Source organism: Amblyraja radiata, chromosome 4, assembly GCF_010909765.2.
Source record: "Amblyraja radiata isolate CabotCenter1 chromosome 4, sAmbRad1.1.pri, whole genome shotgun sequence".
Classification (NCBI taxonomy): Eukaryota; Metazoa; Chordata; class Chondrichthyes; order Rajiformes; family Rajidae; genus Amblyraja; species Amblyraja radiata.
In genome coordinates, this window is record NC_045959.1 from 2,007,914 (window position 1) to 2,035,384 (window position 27,471).

Sequence of the window (27,471 nt, forward strand, 5' to 3'; positions counted from 1 at the left end):
TCTAGATCTGATCAGAGCAGTGATTGTACAGATCAATGGCTGGGAAACCTCACATGATCAGAACTCAGTCACAGGGCAGGTACACAAAATTGCTGGGGAAACTCAGCGGGTGCAGCAGCATCTATGGAGCGAAGGAAATAGGCGACGTTTCGGGCCGAAACCCTTCTTCAGACTGATGGGGGGTGGGGAAAGAAAGAAGGAAAAAGGGAGGAGGAGCAGGAACCCGAGGGCGGGCGGATGGGAGGGTGGGAGGAGCACAGGGCAGATGGTTCATACCACCTGCCCTTCCTGAGAGAGGCTAAATACCAGCAGTTCCATTTGGAACTGAGGATCACCATGGACTCAATGGCAGATGGTTGCATTCTTGCTTTGCGGTGATGGGCATGCATTCATGGAATTAGGTAATTAATCCACGTACTATGCCAAGGTAATATTATATCATCAAAGGCAGCCTCTTTCATTTAACCTTAACATGAAACCATGTACTCCAATTCAATTACAACCAAGACTGCATAAATATGAGAATTCTTCCATATATCCAGAAAACTGTCTTCCCTCACCCCAGACTTTCAACCAATAATATAATTTACCAATACTATGCGTATGGGCAGCGAAGTGGCAGAGACCAGAAAAACTGTTGCCTAAGTTTCCAGCAATCAGGGTTCAGTCTTTAGCTCCAATGCTGTCTGTATGGAGTTTTACATTTTTCTTGCAACTGATTTTCTTCTTTCATCCCTACCTTGTTGGGGAACCTGCCCCTTGTAATTTGTTGCGAGTGTGCAGCTGAGTGATGGAATCAGAGGCTGGGAGAAGTAGGTGTTACTGATGAGAATGCGGATGAATATAATGAGTGCTGGTTGGAGCAGTGTAAATGGGTGATTGATGTGGATTAATTGTCCAGTTTCACTTTAGTTTATTGTCACGTGCCTGACGTACAGTGAAAACTTGTTGCATGCTAACCATACAGTAGAAATGACTACATACGTGATTACAATCGATCCATTTACAGGGCATGGATACATGATAAGGGAATAACGTTCAGTGCGAGGTAAAGTCTGCAAAGTCCGATCAAGGATAGTCCGAGGATCACCATAGAGGTAGATAGTAGTTCAGCACTGCTCTCCAGTTGTGGTAGGATGATTTAGTTGCCTGATAACAGCTGGGAAGAAACTGTCCCTGAATCTGGTGGTGTGTGTTTTCACACTTCTGTTCCTTTTGCCTGGGGAGATGGGAGAAGAGGGAGTGTCCTGGGTGCAACTCATCCTTGATTATGCTACTGGCCTTGCCCAAGGCCCTGAATCCATGCTATATCTCTATAAGAGTATTTATGAATGTTGTATGTTCCTAGAACAGAATATTTTCTTCAAAAATAATTTCATTGACTAAAATGGTTAGGAATGACCTGAGAATACAAAAGATTGGAAAACCATGTCAACGTTGCATACTGGCATACAAATAAACCTTCCTTGGTTCAAACCAATGAGGGGGCAAAAGCATTTGATAGAGAATGATGCCGTCATTAACTGTATTGGGCACCATGAGGAAAGTGAAGAGGGCAACGGGGGCAGTCACAGTTTGTCTTCTGCAGATGGACTCGTTGAGACCAGTGAAATTGATAGTGGATAATAGACAGAAAATTATTTTGTAGGAGTGATACACCCATGCACTTTATAATTGAAGATGGCGGTTAGAAATCTTGAAGAGTACATTCTTGGTGATGATATGGTTTTAAGAGAAATACTGTAGCTGTCTAATGAAGAGCAACTTTCACAATATAAAAAATATATAAAGATCAGGAAAGCAAACTAATTGGTTTGGAGCTGAATGAGAAGATAACCAAGGGTGCAGTATGAATGGATGACGTACTTATGAAACAAATTTCATGATACAAGGATATCTCTCCACTTCAGTGTTATCACAACGTTGGGATTTATGGTCTCAAGAATAAGTTAGCAGGGAAACTAGTGAAGGATAGGAAAGGAAGATATAAATAAGATTACATGAAATGTCAGGAAAGAATAGCAACCTGAAACCAGAATAGAAATTAGAAGCGGAGTCATATCTTTTGTCCTAATGCACCTTGGATTGGATGAAGGCACTGAATGTATGGTTAATGAATTTATTGATAACATGAAGCTATGTAAGGAACTGTATTGTAAAGAGGATACGAGGCTACAAAGGGATGGGTTGAATTGAAAAAGATCTGGCAAATGGACAATAATGCAGAAAAATGTGAAATTATCCAATAGCAGGAAGAACCAAAGAGCAAATGCAGAGCGTTGGGATACAGAGGGATCTGTTATACTTGTACATAATTACAAAAAGGTTAGTTGGCAGGAACATCGTGTAATTTGGAAAGCTCTCAGAATGTTATCCTTTAATGTGAGCAAAAGTATATTTCATTTGTGTAGGGTAATGGTGAAACTTCATCTGAAATACAGTACAGTATCGGTCTCCTCTTTCAGGAAGGATGTAAATAAGTTTGGAGGTTTACTGAACTAAATGTGGGACTGCCAGATTATCTTATGAAGAATGGTTAGACAGGTTTGACTGAGTGAGAGGGAATTTGTTTGAAACATGTCAACACCTGTGGATTCTTGACGGAATGTTTCCACTTATGGGAAATCTAGATCGAGCTTTGCATTTAAAAACAGGAGATGGTGCATTTAACAATGGGATGAGAATATTTTTTTCTCTCAGGGGCTTAAGAAATTTTAGAATACTCATCCTCAAAGAGCAATTGAAGCAGAATCTTTCATATTTTTAAGATATAATTTAACAGATTCTTGCTCAATAAAGGGATGGAGAATTACTGTAAGCAGATGGAAATGCAGAGTTTGAAGATAAAAAGTTTTGCCATGAACTGATTAATTGGTGGAGAGGACTCAAGTGTCCAACCCCTGTGTCTAATGTGGTCATTTTTATGTTTTTCTTCTTCCTATTAAGATTAATTGAAACTATCTTATTTAAGGCAACATCTCAGGAAAGCTTATTCAAGCAGTTCCTGTTTTTGGTGATTCATTTCTCATACAAGCATTAGAAATAAATCATCCATTTCAAAAAAATATTTTAAAACATTATTTAAAAAAAAATGTTCAGTTCAATTTAAGAAGTTTTAGAAATGTATACAAGTGTCATAGAACTATTAAGACTTTTTAAATGTTGTGCAGCCTACACAGCTTCTATCACATGTCTTGCTGGTTGTCAAAAGCTGTCAGGTGCACCTCAGGGATGTGACTAACTTTCTTCAACAATGGAGGGCCAGTCACCGTTAAACCAAGAAGCTGAACTCTAGGGGGGCCAGTGAAATACATCCCCTACATTAGACCCACATCACTGTCGACATTGGCATACTATAGATGATGATTTTAACTGGTGCACCTGACCCAACATGACCCAGCCCAGAGTATACATGGATAATAATTCAGTTCCTCAATTTATCACTCAAATACTGTCCTAACCATTTTCACTCTTTCATGCCTTCATATACCAGCACTACTGCTAAAATAATAATATGAAAGAAGAATCAATAGAAGGAAATAGCAACATCAATAGAAGGTTAATTACATTTGAATAAATTGATATTTTTTTTGTACAGCTTTGGGTCTTGCTGAAGGTTGAGTTGCAATACGAGTGGATAGTAGATAGAAAAAAATGCCACGGCACTCAGAATGCTTTAACTACCTCATAGTTCTTGTTGCCACAATAAGGATGAAATTTACCATGCCTTGAAAAAATATTCTAGCATTTCCAATAATCTGTGATCTGGCTTATATTTTGGGGCAAAACGTTGCTCTTAAGTACAGTGGCAAATCCATCAGCCTCTGAAAGGAAACACGAGTTAATTCCTAATCTAACATCAAAGTTCAGTCTATGGGCTTTTTCCTTTTCAGCTTCAGATCAAATTTACCATTTCCAATTATCAGTGTCCACTATGATTCTTAAACAATTCTCTACAATTAAAAATAAACCTTCAGAAGAGACAATTGAAATCTCACCTTATATTTTGACAGAACTATGATGAACATTTATTTTCAAGCTTACAAAAGTGCTAAATAAAATCACAATTAACCATAATTATGGATGAGCAACATGAGTGGATGCTCTAGCGTTCCAAATTGTACAATTTGGTCCCCCTAAGCCTCAACACAAATATTTTAGCAATTTTCAATGTCTTACTATAAATATTTTGTGACATTTCCCTATGTGAAAGTATTATTTTTTCCAAATCCATCAAGCTATCCACAACAATTCATGGCCAGATGTTATGGGGGAGATAGTATTGAATCCCCAATTAAAATCTTAATTATTAATCTTTGCTAAGTGTTAAGTGATGAAACAGTATGATTAATCTTTGTAAGTCTACCAGTGGGAAATCTGCCAAGTACCTAACATTCCACGTTGGAAATAATGTGCACTCAATTACAAATCAGCTTTGGAAAACTTTGGCAACCTCTTTTTCATCTGACAGCCAAATTTCAAAGCTGGAAAATCCATCGATGACGACTCCAGTTTAAATGTAAAATTTGACTTGATTCAGGTGCTCATCCTTAGTCATAATGCTGATATATCTATGCATGCATAGTCACACACCAATGAAACACACCAACACACCCATGTTACAGTATACCTGAAATCCTTGTGATGATGCTCGATGACATGACTGTGTCTGGACCGAGGTAGTGTAAGATACTGACTGCAGCGATGTAGAGGGAATGGAAAAGAGAAATGTATGGCATTTGAAGAAAGTGGACAGAGGTCAGCAGCAGCATAGAGCAGAAAAGGGAAGAAAATGGAGAGAAAGGTGATGAACAGTGTGTATGAAAAGACTATAGTCCATTATTAAAAGCAAAAGAAGAACTTAAATGCAGCAAAATGAATTTTTAATGAAGGCCTTCCAGCAGCTTAGTAAAACCAGCTTTCTTTAAAATGTGATAGAAAGTTTGTGCAATAATGCATTTGGTTTAGCACAAATTACACAACTAATCCTACAATAAAGTCACGAGAATCCTGCTTTATAAATTCCTCTAAATACAAGATTAATAATAAGTAATTCAAAGCCTGCAAAAGCAGTCTAGAAATAGTTACTTAACCGATCTACGGCAAGAAAAACCTACAAATTAGTTGAATCTTACTGTACCACACAATATTCCACACAAACATTTAGATTGGAAACAAGCTTATTACCAGCTATTTATACTGGACCTCTGAAGTTGAGTTATTTGAAGGTAAAAAAAGGATACAAGTGCTGGAGTAACTCAACTGGCCAGGTGTTCTGTTTCCCAAAACATCATCTATCCACGTTCTCAAGAGACGCTGACTGATCCGCTGAGTGCTCCAGCTCTCTATATCATTTTTTTATTAACCAGCATCTGCAGTTTTTTGTTTCTACATTCTGAATTTGAAAATACCTCCCCTAGCTAATACTTCTAAAGACTTGATTCTCACCACATCCAGAGTCATATAAAACCAAGCCATGCCACTTTGCAATTCAGTCAGTTTGACTTCCAGTGCATTGCATCATGTGACACAATCTGGGTGTTATTAAACAGGAAGTAGGATACTTAATAATGGAGGATGTCACACAGGTCAACCTACCATATAATTCACAGCAGGAGAAAGCCCAGGTATGCTTTGTGGCAGAGGGCTCGGGGAGGATGTAAAACAAAAAAGCAAAGATGGAAAAAGCTGAGGCCATTAAGGTAAGGAAACTAAGGAAGGAACATTAAAATGTCTTCATTCGCCTTTTATTCAAACCAATAACTATGCTTCCAATCAGACAATATACTGCAACTTCAAAAGGACTATTTGACGAAGTAATCACAAGCACCTAATACTTCTCTTTGAAACTGCTGACTTTGACAATTATTCTTTATTGACCCCACTAGTTACTGAGAGAATATATCCATTCTCTACATTGGTTGAGAAGGCCTGAAATTATTCAAAAGTGTTCTTGACATAATCTAAAACATTTCAGTTCTCACATACAGCAGATATTATAAGGAAGGTAAACACTCGATTGTTCTGCATAGTTATAAAAATCTAAAAATATTTCAGGAATACAAGATAAAAATCACAAAAGATTAAGAATTAAAATTGTATATGTGAATAAATAGCAATTTAGAACCAAGTGATGAAATGATTTAATATATTACATCACTGAAACTATTTCTGATGCAGATATAATGCTGAATAAAAGTTCAAGATCAGAAGACTGTTCATATATATTTTTTAAGATATGTGACTTCATTTAAACAAATATTAGCAATGTATTTTAGTATCAGACTATCCTAAAACCTATGCTGTGACATGGTAATTTTGCTCTCACTTTCAGATTTACACAAGATTAATTGTGATCACAAACATCCTGAATCAAAACGTTACGCACTACATTCAGATTCCAAGGATAGTAAATATGGAAGTGCCTGAAGTGTTAGGTATCTATATTTGATTATTATCAATAATAGTCTAATTCCATCAAGAACTTATTATATTTTAAAATGTCACAGAGTTTCCCCGAGTACAAAAACAAGATAATTTCCAATTACCTTTCCCTCTCTGGAGAAAAGTGGTCATCCAGCATCCTGTGCCTATCCATTCTGCTGATTGTATTGTACTGTTGAGGGGAACAGCGACTGCTTCGAGGACCCAACTCTGAGCCTCTGCAAAACACAAATCGACTACAGTAGCAGATTTCTAAAAAGCTAAGTTACCATGCCCAAGATCTTCATTGTAGAGTGTAATGAATTTATTCTCTCTTGTTTGAAATTCATGAAAAAACAAATCATTATGTGAAATTGCTTCGAGTACACTTCCTAATTGTTGTTGTATGACCACTGAGCAAGTAACATGTTCAGCTATGGTGGCTGTTGAGTAGTGCTGTGAAATACAGGAATGAGCAATACATGCTTTGAAGTCACTTGCATGAAATATTGATGTCTGGCTGACCCCTGCTTTGGAATGATTTACATGGGGCCAAACCTTACTGGGCTGCTGCTGGGGAGTTTGTGGCATCCAACATTTGAAGCGAGGTAGCTCATTGTTGTTTCCTGAGAAATCACACCCATCATCTCTCTCCATTCAACTGTATCTACCTTACTTCTTCAAACCAATCACTTTACATGCTCTATATGTTTCGACCTATTTGATTCCCTCCTTGCCTGTCTGTCACACACCAACCACAACCTGGACTGGCATTACCTTATCACTTTCTAACAAAGAACTCCTCAACCAACCTCATGACCTTCTGTCAACAATCCATTTTTTCCCATGACCCCAATTGTGCAAAATGTCTTTTTAGTTTACTTTAGCTTGGAGATACAGTGCGGAAACAGGCCCTCCGAGTCCACACCAACCAGTGATCCCCGCACATTAACACCACTCTACACACACACTAAGGACAATGTTACATATATACAATTTTTACCAAGCCAATTAACCTACAAACCTGTCCGTCTTTGGAGTGTGGGAGAAAATCAAAGATCTGGGAGATGTTTTGTCGTTATGTGTTACTTAAATTTGGATTTCTACGAAAGAATGTTTGGATGTAACTTCAAGATTATTATAAGACAACACTGCCATCTCAATGGCACGGCAGAGGTCACTGGAGAGTGAGGCAGTGGGAGAAGAGGGCAGTGTACATACTTAGGCTTGCATATACCCACTCAAGCCAAAGATGCATACTGGCTGAATAAAGCTCCCAGTTATTATCGGAATAGAATTTGCAAATTAATTTTTGGGAATCAGTTTTATTGGATGGGGGCAGTCACAACCCAATGTAATGTCACCTGAGGAAATATTCTGTTGCAGAATAAAAGCTGTACAGATGGTCTATTTTGTTGTCAACTGAACTCTGTGGCACTGTTTAATTACCAAGTTATTTTTAAAGAATTTGAGAAGAAAACCAAACTTTCCACAATTTAATGGATTAACTAATAGCTTCCATTCAGGTAGCAATAACATTTAGAATTCCACAAGCAAAGGACAGAAGGTTCTGATTGAGTAAGAACACAGTAATGCCACAGTAAAGAAGCTTAAACTTGACTTTGAAATGCTGTGCTATTGTTCCATCAACCTAATGCCATGTCATAAATTGTAGTTAAGTACCATATGGTTTGTTAATGAAGGTTTATTGCTGCTGAGAAAAGCTCTGTAGACAGTAGGCGCTACTGATGTTGCTTTACAATAAAATACACAAGATGTTGGAGTAACTCAGCGTGTCAGGCAACATCTCTGGAGAACATTGATAGGTGATGTCTTGGGTTGGGCTCCTTCTTCGAATTGATTGCAGCAGGGGGAGAAGCTGAGAAAAGAGGTGGGGATGTGACAAGACTCGAAACTGATGTGTGGAGGTGGGGGAAGGGGCAGATATTAGCAGATGGGTGGACAAAGGCCAGAGGTCAAAATAAAACAAAAGGCTGTAAGATAAGGAGAGAATAGCAGTAAATTGTGAAACTGGAGGAAGGGATATAGGTGGAAGTATACGGGAAGGGGAAAGGGAGGGCATTACAGTGGAAGAAATTGATATGCACCCAGGTCTATGTTTCTATGTGGGAAGAGGGGGCAGAGGGTTGTTACACACATTCCAATTGATACCATTACTTTGGAAGCAACCCAAGCAGAACATAAGGTTGCTTACAACCCAACATTATGAACATTGAATTTGCCAATTTTAGGTAACAATCCACCCTCTCCCCTTGTTTACCCCCCTCTCTTCCTATACCCCACTTGGACGTGTACCCATTTATCCCACTGTCCCATCCCCCTTTTCCCTTCCCCTCTACCTATATCCTGTCTTCTGGCTTCACAATTTATTATTTTTCTCATTACCTTTTGTCTTCTTTTCATCTCTGACCTTTGTCCATCCATCTCCAATAAAAACTCTCACTTGAATGCATTTTACAGGCCTTATCCTGCCCCACCTCTTTTCTCAGCTTTCTCCCATCCCCTACTACAGTTTGTCTGAAGAAGGGTCTCGACCCAAAACGTCGCCTATCCATATCTTCCAGAGATACTGCCCCTGAGTTACTCCAGCATTTTGAGTAAAGCTCTGTTTCAGGCTTCCTTTTACTGATTTCTTCTTAGGGTATTAACATATCATTAATTTGCTCAATAAGCCAATGAAAGAAAGTAGCTGGCAGAATTCAGAATTCTGGGGTCAAAATTCACATGAACAAAACATATTGCATTTCATTATTTTTATCTCACCCTTTCACATCTGCACCAATACAGCAACAGATGTCTTTACATCCATGCCTAACCCTACCTTTGAGAGGGGGGAACACTGGGGGACCGGGAACGGGTCCAGCCCATATTGTCCCCGCGATGTGGTGAGCCTGATGGTGAACAATGGTTTGATGACATTACTTGCTCTGGAACAGACAACGTAGAACTCTGAGTCTCTCTCCCATTGTGACGATAATCTGAAGTGAAAAATATTAAGGTAAAATCAATTTAGAATATATGCACTTTTTAATTTGCACAAAAATACAGAGGGCCAGAAATCTGTTTTGGCTGAGGCTTGAACAGCCATTGCTTATTAATATGACGTTTTACCTTTTGTCACAGTCCTATTAAGTTGCAGTTGCGTATTGCTGGGGACCCAGAACAAATGCCTACCCAAAGCTTTATTTCTGAAGCTTTTTTTACATTTACCACATTTTCCAAAGAATAATTCCACCAAGAAAGACAAATATTTTATACATACTTTCCTCATTCTACAAAAAAAAAAATCATGACATTGGGGTAGCAAATAAAAAATATCTTTGGAGAGTAAATGTGAAAGAAAATTGAACCTACATCATCCTATCACCAGCCAAAATGTCCCACCTCCCCAACCACATTTAATCACAAAACACAGACACGATCCACAAGAAATTGAAAATTATCACACTGTTCTGGGAGGTAGCATAGGCCATTAGCTTCCTCTGTTTGAAATCTAATTTACTTTCAGTTCTGCATGAGCTGACTTTTAATAGGTTTTGAAGGTATTGTGCTTGGAAAACATTTATGTTTGGAAGGACAATTATGGCATTTTTGTCTACTAACTGCGTTGGCTCTGGATATGAGCGCAAAAGAAATTGGTACAATCAATTAAGATTTGCTTTTGATTGAAAATGCCAATGAGATGGTTTTGGGAGAAATGGTGAAGAAAGAGAGCACTGAATTATTTGGCTTTCATACCTGAAGAAACGACACCAACTCCATCATCACAGTCATAATCGGAAACTTCGCTGTCACTGATACGTTGAGATCCTAAAGTTCAGAAAAAGTTACATTTTGCAAAGAATAGAATTCACAAGAAGTATTTTTTTCCTGTAACCACAAAAAGTAAAACATAAGTTACTGAAAATAGAGATTTGATTCTAGGGCTAAAATATAACTAGATTAAAAATAGATTTTTTTTTTTTAATCTAAAATTAAAATGATGCTCAATAACCTTGTTCCTATGTTCCACCTGGAGGTCTCATTAATCAGGCATATTGTTTCTGTACGAATTACATAGCATGGTAGTTAGTGCTACTATTTGTGAACTGTAATATGTGAGGGTTCAGGAGATGGGAAGCTTTTACGAATTCTGAATTTTGGTAATTAGTTTTGGACATTATTGATTATTTTTGGAGAATTGTCCTTCGGGGGGACTAAACGTTGGGGTGGAGATCCAAATTTTAACTCTCCCACTTGCTAGATTGCAGACTGTGAAGGAATGGGATCTGATGTGGAATGAATGTTGGCACCCATTGTTCACTTAACCTCCTTAAAATGTCCAAATATCAACTTATCCTTTGATCATATATGCAGGGCACACAGGGAGCGTGGTTCTTGTTTAAACATGATCTGTTCCATAAGAGCCAACTGCAATAATTAGCTAAATAGTGTTTGATTTGGCTTGCTGCCTGGACTCACCCAGCTTGTGCTCTGCCGATGCCCATATTAACCTTGCACTTATGTCAGGATCCAATCCTCCTCAGCCTACTGACCCCTGTGTTAAGCCACAAAGCATCGCAAGGCCATAAAACCAGGAAGACCTCAGACAGTGCAGCGCTGAATTCTAACTAGAGAACCCTGAAAGCCTTTGACTGGACACAAGGGTGAGAGCCAAGCTCCTTACAAAGCATTTATTTGCAAACGTTTTTAAATGTTTTTCGTATAATTACTCAAAATAATTTGTAAAACAATAAGCATGTTCTCAAATTTAAAAAAATAATTAAATGCTGATAAATAATTGACCGTATAATAAATTATGTAAAACAAAGAATAACTGAACTCTTTTTTCCAAAGCTTCAAGTTGCAAAAAGCTATTCAAGTATTTTTGGGTAAGATGGGAGAGATGTGTCCTCTGGCATGATGCTGAGGAATACCAATAGGTTTGGGCTCCACGGCTGACCTCCCTGTGAAAACCAGCAATGCGGTGGAGTAACAGTTTCACCAGCATCCGGTACTCAGCCCATCCTAGCTCGGCAACAAGACTGTACCAGTCCAAGATGTACTTACCCATGTAATTGGGCATTGGCAGCACCGCCTAGTAGTCCAAATTCAAAGTAATTTAGTATTCCAGGTTTGGATAGATAAATCCTGACGTGCGTTTGGTATAGAAGCTGGAACGCTATGTTACAGTTGTACTGGTTGTTGTGGTGAGGCTGCACTTGGAGTAGTGCGCTCAGTTTTGGTCACCCTGCTATAGGACGGATGTTACTAAGTTGGAAATAGGGCAAAGATTGATGAGGATTTTGCAGCGATTCAAAGGCCTGAGTTATAGGGAGATGTTGGTCAGGCTAGGGCTTTATTCCTTGGAGTGCAGGAGGCTGAGGGGTCATCTTAGAGGTGTATAAAATCATGAGAGGAATAAGTAGCATGAATGGTCAGAGTCTTTAAACTAGAAAAGCGAAATCAAGAACCAAAGGACATAGAGAAAGGTTTTATCTGAAATTTGAGTATTGTAATTAGGTAGGGTAGAAAGAAACCCAGTGTGTCAAGTCACCAGGTGAGAATGAGTACTGACTGCCTTGGTGGAATCAGATGGGGACCATGAGAGTGAAGCATTCAGGAAAAGACTGGTGATGACGCATAGTGAAATGCTGGTTGCAGTCCCTTGTGTGGAAGATTTAATGCACAAGATAACGGGCTGGGGTAAGAATCCTTTATTGTTTGTGTCACATGAGGTCGTGCAGGGCTAGGGGAGCATAATTTCTTCTTTAGAAGTGGCACTCATTTCTATGCTAGGCATTGTTCCACACTTTGGTAATGCATCAGCCGATAGACACAGTCTCTGCTGCCAAAGCTTTAAATCAGGTTTTGTATCAACATGGAATCTCAGGCCAAATCCATCAGAGCTTTGCCAAGTATGAGTCTGTAACAAGTTGATTTCCAGTGAGGGAAGACAGCAGTTTCTTTCAGGAACAGAAGGATGGATAACATTGAAGCCATCGGGAAGTAGAGAGTCAGTGGAGGTCTGGAAGGTATCACATTCTAGAGAAAGAAGCACACCTTTGTCTCCCTGGTACTTTGAGAATATCAGAGGCATTGAATATCCTGCCCACCCACCATAACCTGCATATCAGCAGCTAGGAGGAACCCAGCAAGTGCCCATTCCCACTCTGCTTACTCTTGCTGAACAATGCTAGAGTAGAGGAAAGTCTCCTGTCCTTGAGCATGGAATTGGGGTTAACTCCCTGCAGCAATGAGTAGGTGGCAGAGGCCAGGAACAGTTGCCTGGAATGATCCTGAATGTCGAGGTTGCGAGCAAACAAGTCTTGGCACAATCAAGGTTAAGGGCCAGTCCCACTTTCACAACCTAATTCACGACCTCTGCCGAGTTTTCCCTTGACTCACATTCGCAACATGGTCGCCACAAGGTCGTAGGAGGTTGTAGGTAGGTCGTAGTAGGCCGTGATGCTAGTCGTAGGTACTCGTGGCATCAAGTAGGTCGTGGCATTTTTCAACATGATGAAAAATGTCCACGAGTAAAAAAGGTCGTGAATTAGGTCATGAAAGTGGGACAGGCAGGCCCTTTACATGTAAGGTCGTAGGGGATTAAAATTCTGAGTGAGGACAAAGATTACAGTTTGTTTGTTAGTCCTTTAAATAACATGGTTAGAGGGGAAATCCTTTTCAAAATGTCGCTATTTTGCAACTAAGTATCACCAGCAATATTTCATACCAATGGTGTTGGAAAAGTCTTTTTTTTTTAGCTGGGAAAAAAAGTGTGAACGAAAACAAAAGAAAAATAAAAAAGTGCTGATGACCCCTAGAAACGAGTGCATAGTTTAGCTTAGTTTAGTTTAGAGATACAGTGCGGAAACAGGCCCTTCGGCCCACCGAGTCCGTACCAGCAATCCCGTACACGATCTACACACCAAGCCAATTAACCTACAAACGTGTATGTCTTTGGAATATTGGAGGAAACCGGAATACTTGGAGAAAGCCCACGCGGTCAAGGGAAAAACGTGCAAACTCCATACAGGCAGCACTCATAGTCAGGATCGAACCCAGGTCTCCGATTCTGTAAGGCAGCAACTCTACCGTTGTGCAACCGTGCCACCCTGTTATTGTAGACTAATTATTGTATTCTAGTTTTAACCTCTCCAACAACCCAGCATTGTTCATTTAAAGTTATGTCAGCACTCTCTCTCTCAAGAGTAGTGTGGCATAATACATAGAGCAAAGCTTAGATTTGAGGCCAAAAGTAGCCCCTAATGAGCTCCTCATGCTGTCGTGCCTTGCTTCAAGAGTAGCGAGCTGCAATGACTGGTGAATGGATGGCAGTCAATAGCCACAGACGGAAAGGATAGCGCTGTTCTTCAACCTATTGAATGTGAATGTGACTTCAAAGGTATGTTAAGTGGCTCTGACTGTATAAGAAAAAAATATTCAAAGTCCCTGAACATCTAGGTGTCAACATGATGGGTGAGAGGGCCTGAACATCGGGCCGTCTGTAGCGGCGACTGCGGAGGGTTCGTGGGCCCCGACCACGGGTGAACAATGAGGAAGATTGACTGAACTTTATTGCCTTCCCTCACAGTGGGAAACGTTGATTCCGCTGTGGGGCATGTTCATGTTAAATACTATCGTGTATTGTGTTCTCTTTATTTATATGGCTATATGGTTACTCAAATCTCACTGTACCAACTGGTGCATGTGACAATAAAAGTAACTTGAACTTGAACAAAGTTATTAAGATGGGTCTCCATTACCTGAACACTGAGGGAATGGAAGCCCTTACAGTTCACAAACAGCTTCTGCAAGGAGCACAAAGTGCTTTTTAACCTGTTCAGTACCACCCCCGAATATACTCGGGTCACGGCCAATAGTGACAAAAAACTTGGCAGTGAACAGATGAAGCAGAGTCCACAAGTGCTTGACCTTGAAGAGGTTGACAATATTTACAAATTGAGATCCCACTCTGTCTCATATTCTCTGTCAAAAGAATTGTCCTGGATTCTTTATAAAGCTGTGCTTGGCTGAAAACTATGTGATACAGCGCAGATTAACCTCAGCCACTTGGAATGTTCTTGAGGTTAACATAGAGCCCTTAACCTTTGATGGCAGAGCAGACCAGGGATCTTTTGTTCAGGTGGAAGGCTAAAGATCTCCGTCTTGCTAAACAGCAGTCTGCAGATAAAATGCTTCTCCAAATTCTCAAAATTGTTTCAAACAGATCCTGTGGGTGGAGATAGGGGCTGCACTAGCAGAGGCAACCAGACATTCTTCAGACAAATGAGCGTTTCTAGTTCTGAAATCGTTGTGGAGCTCAATATTCAAGAAAGGAGAGAGAAACCTCAAATTCTGTGACAAATGGATGTAAATGGCGGTGCAAGCAATGGCACAGTTGTAGAGTTGCTGCCTTCTAGTGACCCGTGTTCGATCCTATTCACAGGTGCTGTCTGCACTGTGTTTGTACATTCTCCCCGTGAACTGCGTGGGTTTTCTTCTGGTGTTCCGGTTTCCTCCCATGCTCCAAATACGTACAGGTTTGTAGGTTAATTGGCTTTGGTAAAATTGTAAATTGTTCATAGGATGCATAGGATAGTGTTAGTGTGTGGGGATCGCTGGTCGCTGCGGACTTGGTGGGCCGAAGGGCCTGTTTTCATGCTGTATCTCTAAACTAATCTAAATGTTACAGGAAAACTCTAAACAACTATTATCAAATATATTATTGCTGGGCACTTAGAAATATTTAAGGCAATCTGACAAAGTCAACATGATTTTGTGAAAGGAACATAATATTTGACTAACTTATTTGAGCTCTTTGAACCAGTAACATGAGCTATGGATAAAGGCGAACCAGTGGTATACTACTGTTAGATTTCCAGAAGGCATTCAGTCACGGAGTTTTACGGCACTGAAACAGGCGCACCAACCAACCACATCCAAGCCAACATTTTTGTTCAAGTGCACAAATCTAATTTGCTTGTATTTTGACTAAATCATTCTATGCTTCGCCTGTTTAAGTGTCTGACTAAAGCCTCTTAAATATAATAAATGATCAGGTTCCAGCTGCTCCTTTTCCAGCACGATCCAGATATTAGCAACTCTCTGTGTAAAAAAAAAAAAGACCCCTCAGATCCCCTCAAACTCTTTTTTTCTCATTTAAAACATTGGCCACTTGTTTTGATATCTCTAGCAAGGGAAAGAAGATTTTGACTCTCCACCCCATCAGTGCCTCTCATCGCCAGATATTTCTATTAAGTCTCACTTGCTTCAGAGAAAATAAGACCAATCTATCCAATCATCCCCCAGGTATACAAAATCATGAGAAGAATAGGTCAGGTAGATGCACAGAGTCTGTTGCCCAGAGTGGGGGGAATCGAGGACTAGAGGACATAGGTTCAAGGTGAAGGAGAAAAGATTTAATAGGAATCCGAGGAGTAACTTTTTCACACAAAGGCTGGTGGGTGTATGGAGCAAGCTGCCAGAGGAGGTAGATGAGGCTGGGACTATCCCATCGTTAAAGAAACAGTGTACATGGATAGGACAGGTTTGGAGGGATATGGATCAAGCGTGGGCAGCTGGGACATTGTTGGCCGGTGTGGGCGAGTTGGGCCGAAGGGCCTGTTTCCACACTGTATCACTCTATGACTATGACTCTATAGCAAAATAACTCCAAACCAGGCAACATCCTAATGATTCTTTGCTGCACTCACTCCAGTACATCACATCCTTCTTATAATTTGGCCACAATACTCCAAGCTGGACGTTATCAATAATTAATGCTCATGTGGACAATACTAACCTCATCTGTGATTTGTAGTGCCCTACTATTTAGTGTTTATGCCCTACCCCTACTTGCTTTCCCAAAATGCATCAGTTCAAATTACCTTAACCCAGCACTCCGCCCAACGTTACCAATGAACCAATGGTCACATCTTGAAAATAATGTAGACTCTGACAATTTTCCACACCACCACCAATTTATGTATCATCCACAAACTTAGTAATCTTATCTCCTACATTCACATCCTAACCTTTCATATGTATCACAAACTGCAACGGTCCAACACCGATCTCTGTGGTACATAACCGGTCACAAATATCGAATCAAAAAACATCCTTCTATCACTACTTCTGTTGCTATCACAAGGAAATTTTGTATCCCATGCGTCTTAACCAACCTACTTTGCTGGACCTTATCAAATACTTAATTAATGCTCATGTGGACAATACTAACCACCCTGCCTATATCAACCTCCTGTTATTCCTCCTCAAAAACAATTAAATAATTGACATGAAACAAAGAGTAGGGATTAACGGGTCCCTTTCAGAATGGCAGGCAGTGACTAGTGGGGTACCGCAAGGCTCGGTGCTGGGACCACAGCTATTTACAATATATATTAACACTTTAGATGAAGGGATTACAAGTAACATTAGCAAATTTGCAGATGACACAAAGCTGGGTGGCAGTGTGAACTGTGAGGAGGATGCTATGTGAATGCAGGGTGACTTGGACAGGTTGGGTGAGTGGGCAGATGCATGGCAGATGAAGTTTAATGTGGATAAATGTGAGGTTATCCACTTTGGTAGCAAAAACAGGAAGTCAGATTATTATCTAAATGGTGTCAAATTGGGAAAAGGGGAAGTACAATGGGATCTGGGGGTCCTTGTTCATCAGTCAATGAAAGTAAGCATGCAGGTACAGCAGGCAGTGAAGAAAGCGAATGGCATGTTGCCCTTCATAACAAAAGGAGTTAAGTATCGGAGCAAAGAGGTCCTGCAGTTGTACAGGGCCCTAGTGAGACCACACCTGGAGTATTGTGTGCAGTTTTGGTCCCCTAATTTGAGGAAGGACAATCTTGCTATTGAGGGAGTGCAGCATAGGTTCACAAGGTTAATTCCCAGGATGGCAGGACTGTCATATGCTGAGAGAATGTAGTGGCTGGGCTTGTATACTCTGGAATTTAGAAGGATGAGAGGGGATCGTTTTGAAACATGTAAGATTATTAAGAGTTTGGACACGCTAGAGGATCAAGAACACCTGAAATGCTTGCCTATTGAGCTAACTGTACAAAGCTTGTGCTTCTACATGCACCCTAAATGAATCTACCATATCTAGCTGCAGGCAGCAACCCTAAGTAAATTATTCTGCCAAATAGCTAAATGTACTGGTTCAGTGAAATTGTTATTAACAAGTAAACACACGGGTTCTGTGAGCAATTTAAAATATATTTTCATGTCATAATTACACTGTAAACAATAAAGATTGTAAAATGACAATACATTAAATGAGGAATGTCCACTGCTACCTTCTACAGTGCATGTATGTGCTGTTCTATTATGAATTCCTTCATAGGGCCACACAGAGTGGAAACAGGCCCATCGGCTCAACTTGCCCACACCGACCACCAACTTTGTGTGAAATTGTTACCCCTCGGGTTCCTGTTAAATCTTTCCCCCCCTCATCTTAAACCTATGTCCTCTGGTTCTCAATTCCCCTACTCTGGGCAAGAGACTCTGTGTTTGCCCAATCTATTCCTCTCATGATTTTGTGCACTTCTATAAGATCATCCCACATCCTCCTGCATTTCAAGGAATAGAGTCCCAGCCTGCTCAACCGCTCCCTGTAGCTCAGGCCCTTGAATAGTTTGCTCAGCCCCTTGAGTCCTGAATTTCTGGTATTTAATCTTCAAACATTCTATCCTAAATATTTCCTGATATTCAAAATGAATTAGACAAATCCAGAATACTAATTGATCACTTTATTTCCATTACACTATTGTGATAAATTGCTCTCCAAACAAAAATGTGGAGTCTACCTTGTCTGATCGAATATTCAGTTATTTTAATCTATAGACGCTGCATATCCAATTACTATTTCAAAAAGCTCATTTATATGGGACTTTTTTTTTTGCTGAGAATGGATTTTACATACTTTCTGCTCCATCAGTTTGGGAGATTTCTTTGAACCTTTGGTGAAACTTATTCAATCTAAACTTGTTTCTCTAGCTTTATATGACTCATTGACTCTGAAGAGAGGGCTCTCAGATCTTGCTATCTTTATTGTTTAAAGCCTTTCACCAATAGTCTTTGCAATAGTATGTTTCATAAATAAATATTTGTCCACATAATAAATTTTACTTATCAGTGGGTAAACAAATTCTGCCAATATGATTAACTTTATCTCCAAATACATTATTGCCTGATAATACACATGTTGGGAGTTAAGCCCGAGTTAATCCACAGTATGGCTGTACTAACAGAGCCATTTCAGTGGCGTAGATTAAAAAATCTAAAACCCACAATTAATTACACCAGAATAAGCATATGCTCAAATTTTGCTGATACAGGTATGCATTATTACAGGTGAATCTGTAGCATTCTTCTAATTTTCACATTTTGTAATGATTAAATTCGTAAGCCTTATCACATATTTTATTCAAAGAATTGAACCATACTCTAATTTGCAGTTCCACCATTCCAGTGTCAAAAAGAGCAAGAACCATTCAAAATGATAACCTATTTATGAAGCAAAAAAAAAAGCTGGAAGAAATTAGAAATTGATAATGAATGGATGGAATTCACTATGAAAACTTGGCTGGTTATAAGAAAACAACTACATCTCTTCAATTCTATATCTAGAGTACTGAAGATAGCTGCTATTCCTGATTTCTTACCCAGCAAAATTGACAATGGCTTCAGAAATTGGGCAGACAAAGGGCTCACCACTGTAGTCCAGCTTTTTTGTGGGGAAGTTTTGAAATCATATGAGCATCTTCAGAAATAATTTGGTTTGTCAGGGATGGACTTTTTTAGATTTGTCCAAATACGGCATTACCTGCAGACACATGTAGACTGGGAGCAGATATGTAAATTACCTTCTAATTTGGAAAAGGTCTTCCTGTTGACTATGGAGGGAGTGATAAAAAAGAATCTGATATCCCACTTATATAAAGGACTTCAAGATTATGTAAAAGGAAACACTATAGCAACGAAACAGAAATGGGAATTGGAAATGAATATTATTATTACTGACGAAATGTGGGAAAATACATGTTTTTTGGGTCATAAGTTAACAAATAGCCCAGCCTGGAGGGAGTTTGAATGGAAAACTAGAATGAGAGTATTTAAGACTCCTCTTATGTTAGCAAGATACAGCAACACCTCAAATTTATGCTGGAGACAATGCGGGAAGATTGGCGATCATACCCATATTTTTTGGGATTGTCCCAAATTGTATCAATATGGGAGAGACATTCAGGCGGAGATAAAGCTAATCTTGGGGGTGGATCTACCGGCATTCTTCATACTAGGAGAGACTCCAGAAAATATAGATACCAAAAATCAGACATACTTGCTTGGGGTGTTGCTGTTGATTGCAAAGAAGATGATTACAGTGCCATGGAGAAATGTAAAGCCACCAAATGTTCAACAGTGGAGGGAAAGATTGAAAAGTGTATATTTGATGGACAGTATAACAGCTAAACTCCAGTTAAGGACTGATGCTTTCAACATTATGTGAACATTATTACTACAACTGCCAAGACTGATCAAGGACACAATTTCTCCATAGCCCCAGTGGAGGGGAGGAGTTCGACTGGTACTGTATACGTGTATTTGGAACCATATGTACAGACATGATTGTGACTGTGTATAAGTCCATACATAGTGGTGATCAATGACAAAATACAAGTGTCTGGTTTAACATAACGGGTAGTTATATAGTAAGTAGGATTAAATATGATGAGCTTGCTTGGATGCCTGTGAATGTGATGCTTCTGCGACAGAACTCTAGGATGCTGACAGCTGCCGTGTGATTTGTATATCGTGTTTGTACGTGTACTTTGTCTTGTTAATATATGTTGAGTAAAATATTAAATATTAAAAATAAATAAACAAATAAATAAATAGATAGATTGGGGAGGGGAAAGCTATCTTTTGATTATCTGTCCAAAATCCCTAAAGTATTTTTTTCTAAAGGGCCTGTCCCACTTACGCGACTTTTTCGGCGACTGCCGGCATCCATCATAGGTCGTTACAGGTCGCCGAAAATGTTCAATATGTTGAAAATCCAGCGTCGACCAGAACAAGGTACGACTCTTTGGGTGACTACTCACGACCATACAGGCTTCACCCCGCGACATGTTGCCAGGGTGTCGCCTGTATGGTTGTACGTGGTCTCCTAGTCACCCAAAGAGTCGTAGCGTCTTTCTGGTCGCCGCTGAATTTTCAACATGCTGAAAATTTTCAGCGACCTATCGCCGAAAAAGTCATGTAAGTGGGACAGGCCCTTAAGAATGCATTTTGGATTTCAAAAGGCCCAGCTGGTGAACACAGTATTGAGCCATATGGCACTGGAGGCCTTTGAGTTTTGCTTTCTTATCTATGCCAAAGTAGCTGATCAGACTGTTTGGCAGAGGTTGATCCCCAATTGGTTCAAATATCTATTACTGCTTCTTTTGGCTAACTACCAGCAATTGGCACTTACCACTTAACACAGAAAATCCTGTACTTATAGTTATGTAGGGAATTAGTTTCTCTATGAAGATAGAAAAAACAGAACAGAAAACTTCTGTATAGTTCCTTGGCATAGTCAATTGAATTTCCAAACGAGTGCGGAGTCCAATGAAGGAATGCAGCCAAGATCAAAGATGATTCGTGGCTTGGCAGGTCTTTCACGTGAGGACAGATTAAGCAGATTCTCTTGAGATTAGAAAAACGGGGCTAGCAAAAGCAGATTCAGGGATGATGTTTCTTCTAACTGAGGAAGCTATAACCAGGGGTCACAATGTTAAGTTAAGGGGTTGACAACCAAACACAGTGATGGGGAAAATGTTCTTCACCCAAAGTTTAATGATTTTTTGGGATTCTCCAACCACAAGACTCAACAGCTGAGTATTTTGAAGCAAAGAGTCAATAGATTTTTAGATATTTTAGGAGTTAAGGAATATGGGATGAGTGCAAAAAAAGAGGTTAAAGAGGTTAAAGATCAGACACGATCTTACTGAATGGTAGAACAGGCACAAGGGTCGGAATTTCATCATCGATTTTTAAGTTCTTTGTGATATAGAGATAACCTTCAGGATATGTTACAACAATAAAAATACTAATTCGCAAAACAGTAAAGGTCTAAATGATGGCAAACTCACTTTTATATTGCACAAATGAATTAGCATTACTATTGGCAGCAAGAAAATTAATTTGGGTTGCAAACTGGAAGCTAGACAAGAAGAGGAGCTGATCTAATATCTTAAAATCTCTCTGCAGGCACAGGTAGAACATCCAGTACCAGACATTCTCTAAAGCGATGTCTAACACACCAAACAGTGCTTTAACCTCCTTAATTTATTGATACATCCCAGTAATTTACCTGAAGATAATGCATGTGGACCTGTATCTGGAAAATAAATATCAGAATGGGATACAAAATGAAAAGAAAAGTAACACATATTTTAGCAACACAATGGAAATGAACAGCTAAAAAGCCACTTTAAAGGACAAGCAATCAATGCCGATAAAACATGCTAGCAGGTAATTTATTAGTAGATAGTTTATCAATATCAAGCAATCTGTCTAGCCAATAGAGTAGCATTAACATACAAATAAAGCCAGCAAAGATGTCATTATTGGCTAGACTTTTGTCTAAATTATCTACTCATTATTATAATGAACAATGCAGCTTGACTAAATAGGAATAAATACCCTTCTTAATTCTTTAAGGGAAATATTCAGGCAGGATCGCACACAGCTTATAGATTGTGCAAGAATAGAAAAATGGGTGTTGGTTGCTGATTGCTGAATCTCTTACTAGAAGGGCAACACTTTGTTTGGTCAAGTAAGAACAGTGCCAAATGCTAATTTCTGTCAAGTAAAATCTGGTTTAATTCTCCAGCATTGCTTCATGACTAAAATACTTGCAGATTTCATCCACAATATTGTAAAATACCAATTTAACAACTCTGCTGACCTGATCTTTTTAAGGACAAGAACCAGATGATTAATCATGCTGCAACATTCATCATAATATTAACAGTAAACACCATGTAACCTCGCTTTGATGATGACTGGTTAATGCAAGTATCAAAGCGAGATGCTTGACACATATCACAGATTTATTACAGCACAAGAGCCCATTCAGTCTGTCAAGTACATACGAGCTCCAGGTAAAAACAGAGATACGGGAGATTGCAGGTCAGGCAGCATTCATGGAGGGAAATGGACAGATAACAATTCAGGTTGGCAATCTTCTTCAGTCTGAAGAATATGCCCGACCTGAAACATCGGCTGTTCATTTCCCTCACAGATGCTGCCTGAACTGCTGAGTTCCTCCAGCATTTTCTTTTTGCTCCAGCTGCGAACAATCTATCTTGCATTCTGCCCCTTGCCTTCTCCCCATAGCCATCAATGAATTCCTTTCAGATACACACACAGTTCACTTTTCAATGCCACAATTGAAGCTGCCACCTTGCCAGTGCCTACTTATTACTGTGTAAAATATATTTCTGATTCTTTTACCAATCAACAACTGTGTCCCCCGTGCTTGTACCCCTTATATCCTTCGTCAATGGGAAATTTCCCTTGGTTTAGTCTGCTCTATATCTTGCAGATATTTGCAACATCTCTCCTCTTAACTGACGGAACAACCACAACTTCTCCAATCCATTCACATAAATGTTCATCATTCCTGGAATCATTTCGGTAAATCGCCTCTGCAAGGCTCTTCGAAGCCATCATATCTTTCCTACCATCTAAGCCCAAAACAAAGTGCATTTCTCACATTCTGACCAGTGCTTTAGAAAATTTCATCATGACTTCCTTGTTTTATATTTGTCATTAATTTTTAAAGACCAGGATTGCATTGTGTTTTAACCACGCTCTCAACCTTGTCTGCCAATATCGACAAATTATCCACATACAAAATTGATGTCTCACTTCAATTCTCTGTCCACTATTTTATGTTGCTCATTTTCATTCTTCCAGCTAAAATGTGACATTTCACATTTCATCATATTACATTTCATCTGCCACATATTACATTTCATCTGCCACATATTACATTTCATCTTGCATCAACTCATTAACATCACTCTGGTCTTTTATTATCCTTTCAGTTACACTAAACCTCCAAGTTTTGTGCCATCTACAAATCATTAATATCTTGAAAAATGCGCAAAAAAAAAACAATAGTCATAATACTGATCCCAGAAAACTCCAGTGTGAGGAACAACCTCTCATTATGATTCTTATTTACTATAATTTAGCCAATTTTCTATCCATGCTGGAGCAGCCTCCCTTTTATTCCATGAGCTTCAATCTGGATTTATGATGTAGTACCTTATCAAATGCCATCGAAACGACCATGTAAACCACATCAACTACTCTCCCTCATCAACTCTCACTGTTACTTCATCAAGAAACACTCTCATGTTATTTGCCATGAACAACTTTTCTGTTATGAAACACCATTAATTATATTTAACTTTTACATTCTTGCATAAGTTTAAAAGGAGAGATTGCCCTTCAAAATATAAAAACAAGTCTCACTCACAGTATCTGTGTACATTTGAGCTCATGCACGGTAATGAGTGTGTCACAGCTGAGAAAGAGAGAGGATGAGGGTAAGGCTACAAATGGACTAAGGTACACTAAGTCTGTAGATAGCAAATTATTTGATGATTTATAAAATAATGCCAAAATTAACAAAATTAGTCAACGATTCATCTTTCTTTTAGCCCTCTTGGAGTCAACTGCAATTTTTAATAGAAATTGACTTCTTAGGGTGAGCAAATCACTTCAGATTTATGAAACACCTGAAAGGACACAAAGTACTGGAGTAACTCAGCGGGTCAAGCAGCATCCATGGAGAACATGGATAGGTGATGTTTTGGGTTGAGACCCTTCTTCAGACTGACGAAAAGAAAGCTGGAAAAGGGGAGAGGTAAGTCCAGGAAGCCTACTGAATCTCCCAGTTGCTCACCAATGTATCTCCCCTTCCCATTCCCACATTGATCTTTCTGTCCTGGGCCTCCTCCTTTGGCAGAGTGAGGCCACGTGCAATCTGGAAGAACAGCACCTTGTATCTACCCAAATTGGGTAGCTGACAACCCAATGGGATGAATATTCAATTCTCCTATTTTAGGTAACCTCTCAAACCCCTCCTCCTCCCCTTTCCACCGAAAACCCCACAACCCCTTCCCCAAAACCACCCAGCCCCCTCCCCCACCCAATGCCCCACCTGCACTCCCACCTATTTCTCCCTTCCACTCACCCACCACCCCCTGCCAATTTCCTCCGTTTGGCAGTACAATCCTCAGCTGCCTCAAACCTTCCTTCCTTTTTTTTAAATCATAGGCTATTACAAACAGCTGCTCATCAACCACCCCCCCCCTCCCCCTCCCCCCCCCCCCCTCCCCTCCCCCCCCTCCCCCCCCCCCCCTCTCCCTCCCCTCCCCCCTCCCTCCCCTCCCCCCATCTCTCCCTCCCCTCCCCCTCCTCCCTTTCCCTTGCCTGTCAACCTATCACCTGCCACACAGGTCCTGCCTCTCCCCTTTTCTAGCTTTCTTCTCCCTCCTCTTACAATCAGTCCATGAAGGGTCTCCACCTGAAATGTTACCAGGGATGCTGCCTGACCCACTGAGTTGCTCCAGCACTTTGTGTCCTTTTGTCTATTAACCAGCATCTGCAGTTCTTTGTTTCTATATGAAGCACCTAAGCTGTTCTCAGCTTCAGTAAAAACATGAGACAGGAAATGATGTTGTGCAGAATGAATCTTTTAAAAACTGTTATGAAAGGCCTGTGCTTTCCACTGTGGAACATGATTATAATAGTTTCTAGGTCAATTTGTGCCACTTCTGAAATTAAATTGGGTTCAGAGCCTTGCCTGGGAAAATTGTCCACGTGATTCTGAGGCATACCTATTCATAATGAGCCCTCTCATAATGCAACATTGCATTGTTTTCTTTGCAGTGGCAAGATTTAAAGAGAGCTGATAAGACCAGGCCCCAGCTCACCGACAGGAATACAACTCATGCACATCCCCTTTAATTTGTTAGTCTACCTTCTGTCCTCAGGAACCACCAAACTATCTTTCCACAGTAATAACTGCCATGAATCCCCATGGTCACGAAACTCGGGCAAACCCTGTGCAAACTCCAGGACCTAGTCCTCCAATTTCAATCAATTTTCTGGTGCAATTCTTGTCATCCCGTGCCTCAATTATTTGACCCCAAATCCATTGATGACTCCTCCCTAGGTCCCAATTCTCTGATTCCCCATCCAAACTCTCACATACCCCTAGCTTCTATTGCCCAAATAGCCACACCCCACAAAGATCTCATGATCACAGACGTTCTGCTATTGATCTTCTTAATGATGTGTTGTGCAAAATAAATGGTGTAACCCCTTTGTGTGTCACCATCAAATATTGACTTGTCTAGCAACCAAAATAGTCAATGCAATGACCATTTTCCATGCCACTGTGGGTGCTAAAAAATTCAAAGGCTATTGTTCCTTTTCTGTTGTGCTATTGTTCACCTACTTGTGACAAACACAAGCATGATATGAAAGTATAGCAAAAAATCTCCTTTAGCATATGGATGTTTAGGTATATTTCTGTATCATTGAATAAACTATAGCTCATGTTATGTGCCATGTGCTTAAATGTCTATTAAAGATTTCTGTTAAGGATTTTTCCTGATCTCCATTTGTTGTCAGATTCAATTTCAATGCTATTTATTAATGCATCTAGAATGCTTCAAATGTATTCTCTCTAAAAAACAGAAAGAGATAATCTACTATCTTTGAACCTACTTTGTAATCTCCTCGTGGGGCTTTCACCGTGCGGGTGTCTGCGTGATGTATAAGGTGAAGGTTGTGGAAGGGGCATTGATGAAACGTCATGAGTCTGGAGTTTGTACCAGTGTGCTTCATCGTCCAGCAAGGCAGTTTCCAATTCTATGAGAATCTGAAATCAGGAACACAAGGAAACGAATAGGACTGGATATTGACGACATAATACAACAATAAATGTCATATTAAAACAATATTGAAAATGCTTCAAAGTAGCCTTGAAGAAGTACACTGCTGATTTATATAATCATATCCTCAGAAGAAGAGTTTTATTTTGAGAAAGGTTGCAAAGCAGTATCTATTGTCATCTCAGCCATATTCAGATGCTTTAAATTACCTAACTCATTTGAATGTGCACTGTGATCAACATTTCAATTGAGATAGTGATCATAAATTACTTGAAACCATATTCAAATCTAAATTGTATCCTATGAAAATAAATCTTTAATAACATGTATACATTCTTCACTAGTAATATGCAAATAGGGTAACACAGTGGGTGCATGCTCCCCTCCTATTAATCACGTTTCTATATGGTCATATCAACTATCAACTGGTCACCCTATAATATTTACAACAGATTGTGGACTCATGATTCAATTAAGATACTTTTTCTCCAGTTGGAATAGAGAGAAAGCCCGAGATTTTTGAAGACATATACACTAAATAGTAACAAAATAATACAGAAAATGCTGAAAATACTAAGTTAAGCAGAGCCTGTGGAGAGAAAAACAGTTAATATTTTAAGTAAATGGCCTTTCATTAAATGTCGAATTTCTAACATCTGCAGTATTTAGCTATAGAGGTTTGCTATAAAAGTTCAGTCAATGATTGCAGCATTCTGAATGGAAAGTTGAGAAACGATTAGTGTCAATGATTATTACATTGATTTGAAGAGAGGTGTTGAAATGCTACCGTTCAGACTTTAGCTCAGAATCCATCTTTCCTTATCGCTACTTTTACATTTAGATGCTTTGAACTTTGGGCATAGTGGACAGTCAAATTTCACTGACAACATACGAAATAGGAATTTTCACAAGTAGCAAGGATTATATAAAAAAATTTCATGAAGAAATGAGTTAGTGGAATTTAAAGACGCTGGTTAGTAGCATTTGAGCTTTATAACAAGATTATATTAACACGAATGAAGCGCATTGACAAATCTGCACAAAAACTGGTCTGACTACAGTCAGA

General features: G+C 39.5%; 1 protein-coding gene across 7 annotated transcripts in view; it reads right to left on the reverse strand.

Annotated features, from left to right (window-relative positions):
* rims2 (regulating synaptic membrane exocytosis 2) overlaps positions 1-27,471 on the reverse strand; it is a 922,071-nt gene that overhangs the window by 348,370 nt on the left and 546,230 nt on the right. For all 7 annotated transcript variants that reach the window (XM_033018897.1, XM_033018898.1, XM_033018899.1 and 4 more), the window contains 7 exons: positions 26,239-26,392; positions 23,978-24,025; positions 21,800-21,826; positions 10,183-10,254; positions 9,266-9,422; positions 6,549-6,662; positions 4,631-4,696 (listed from right to left, as the gene is read on the reverse strand). In XM_033018897.1, the coding sequence (XP_032874788.1) occupies positions 4,631-4,696; positions 6,549-6,662; positions 9,266-9,422; positions 10,183-10,254; positions 21,800-21,826; positions 23,978-24,025; positions 26,239-26,392 (638 nt within the window). The remainder of the gene's footprint in view (positions 1-4,630; positions 4,697-6,548; positions 6,663-9,265; positions 9,423-10,182; positions 10,255-21,799; positions 21,827-23,977; positions 24,026-26,238; positions 26,393-27,471) is intronic.